The sequence below is a fragment of the Coturnix japonica genome, unplaced genomic scaffold, assembly GCF_001577835.2.
Source record: "Coturnix japonica isolate 7356 unplaced genomic scaffold, Coturnix japonica 2.1 chrUnrandom612, whole genome shotgun sequence".
Taxonomy (NCBI): Eukaryota; Metazoa; Chordata; class Aves; order Galliformes; family Phasianidae; genus Coturnix; species Coturnix japonica.
In genome coordinates this window covers 16501-18569 of record NW_015439985.1, presented here as the reverse complement: position 1 = coordinate 18569, position 2069 = coordinate 16501, and the positions used below count along the sequence as shown (strand labels likewise).

The window sequence follows — 2069 nt, the reverse complement described above, 5'->3', positions numbered from 1 at the left end:
TTGGGTCTATGGGGTGGTTTATAGGGGATGGGAGGCTGCCCCCACCACCCCACACATTGAGGTCCCCATGGGGCGGACACGGCCCCATTATGGGGGTCTATGGGAGAGGCTGCCCCCGCCCACCCCCACATTGAGGGGCCCATGTAGGGCGGACACATAACCCCATTATAGGGGTCTATGGGGGTTTATAGGGTTTGGGAGGGCTGCCCTCCCACCTCCACAACATAGGGGGCACTGAGAGCCCCAATAGGGCGGACATAACCCCATTATAGGGCTCTATGGGGTGGTTAATAGGGTTTGGGAGGCTGCCCCCCCCCCACCCCACACATAGGGGCACTGAGAGCCCCATGGGTCGAACACAGCCCCATTATGGGGGTTTATAGGGGATAGGAGGCTGCCCCCCCCACATAAAGAAGCAGAGGGGCCCCATAGGTCGAACACAGCCCATATATAGGCTCTATGGGGTGGGTTTATAGGGGATGGGAGGCTGCCCCCCCCACATAGGGGGCACTTAGGGCCCCATAAGGCGGACATAACCCCATTATGGGGGTCTATAGGGGTTTTATAGGGGATGGGAGGCTGATGGGGCGGACATAACCCCATTATAGGGGTCTATGGGGTGGTTTATAGGGTTTGGGAGGCTGCCCCCCCACCCCACACATAGGGGGCACTGAGAGCCCCATGGGTCGAACACAGCCCCATAATGGGGGTCTATGGGGTAGTTTATAGGGTTTGGGTCGCCTCCTAGCGGCGGGTCCGGTACCTTTGACCACATCGCACTCCACGACGGCGCCGTATTGCTGGAACAAGGCCCTGAGCTCGCCGCTGGTGCAGGCGGCCGACACGTTGCCCACAAAGATCTTGCAGGTATTTGTTGGCCGAGGCCTGGACGGTTCCACCACGATCCTCCGGCCGTGCAGCTGGTGCCCGTTGAGCTGAGCGATGGCTTGTGTCGCCGCCGCTTCATCCCGGAGATGAACGAAAGCGAATTGTTTCATTAAAGCGATACCGAGCACCGGACCGGCTACACCGGAAAATAGTTCGCTCAGTTCTTCGGCCGTGGCTTCTTCGGGGACATTGCCCACGAATAGTTTAATACCGGGACGCATTGCGAGAATGGAAACGGCGCCCTCACAAAATGGCGGCGCCTCCTCAGAGCTGAGGGGGAGAAGCGACGGCGGACTGCGCATGCGCGCCGCTTTCCCGCCCCTTAACACTACGCATGCGCAACGTATCTCCAACCCATTGCGCAGTCCCGCCGCACTCACTGCGCATGCGCACCGCTTACTTACGCCGCCTCGCTACGTAAATTACGCTACTCACGCAGCGCATGCGCACTTAACAGCGCGGGTTCCCGTTGCGCGTGCGCATTACAACACACCGACCCAACCACCCCCCCCACCCGTGTCCGATTGCGCATGCGCGACTCCCTGCCGTATCTCTTAAAGGGGCCGCCAACTCCCCCCCCCCGTATCAATTGCGCATGCGCGAATTCCTGCCGTCTCTCTTAAAGGGGCCGCGCTCCAATCTTTTGGGGTGAAAAAAAGGAGATGAAAAACCCTTTATTTCTCTTTGGTCCTTGGGGTGTGGGGCTGGGGGGCCCCCCAAGCTCTTTAATGGGATTCTGCCCCCCCCCCAATGCATCCTTAATGGGACTTCTGCCCCCCCATGCTCCTTAAAGGGAAAATCTGCCCCCCCCAATGATTCCTTTAATGGGACTTTCTGCCCCCCAATTGATAATTAATGGGGACTCTGGCCCCCCCCAATGCTCCTTAATGGGCTCTGCCCCCCCCCAATGCTCCTTACTATGGAGACTCTGCCCCCCAATGGCTTCCTTAATTGGACTCTGCCCCCCCCCAATGCTCCTTAAATGGACTCTGCCCCCCCCAAATGGATCCTTGAAATGGGACTCTGCCCCCCCCCAATGCTCCTTAATGGACTCTGCCCCCCCAATGCTCCTTAATGGACTCTGCCCCCCCAAGTGATGAATTATGGGACTCTGCCCCCCCCCAATGCTCCTTAATGGGACTCTGCCCCCCCCCAATGATCCTTAATGGGACTCTGCCCGC

The 2069-nt window shown here is 59.1% G+C and overlaps 1 protein-coding gene across 6 annotated transcripts in view; it reads right to left on the bottom strand.

Moving 5' to 3' along the window:
• Positions 1-1223, bottom strand: part of LOC107307468 (RNA-binding protein 14-like) — an 18681-nt gene extending 17458 nt beyond the window's left edge. For 3 of the 6 annotated variants that reach the window (XM_015850977.2, XM_015850976.2, XM_015850975.2), the window contains exon 1: positions 764-1218. In XM_015850977.2, the coding sequence (XP_015706463.1) occupies positions 764-1190 (427 nt within the window). In that variant the 5' untranslated portion in view covers positions 1191-1218. Of the gene's footprint in view, positions 1-763 lie in introns of all 6 variants that reach the window. The other 3 variants (XR_004305823.1, XM_032441827.1, XM_015850974.2) reach the window with 2 other exon arrangements.
• Positions 1224-2069: the final 846 nt, after the last annotated feature.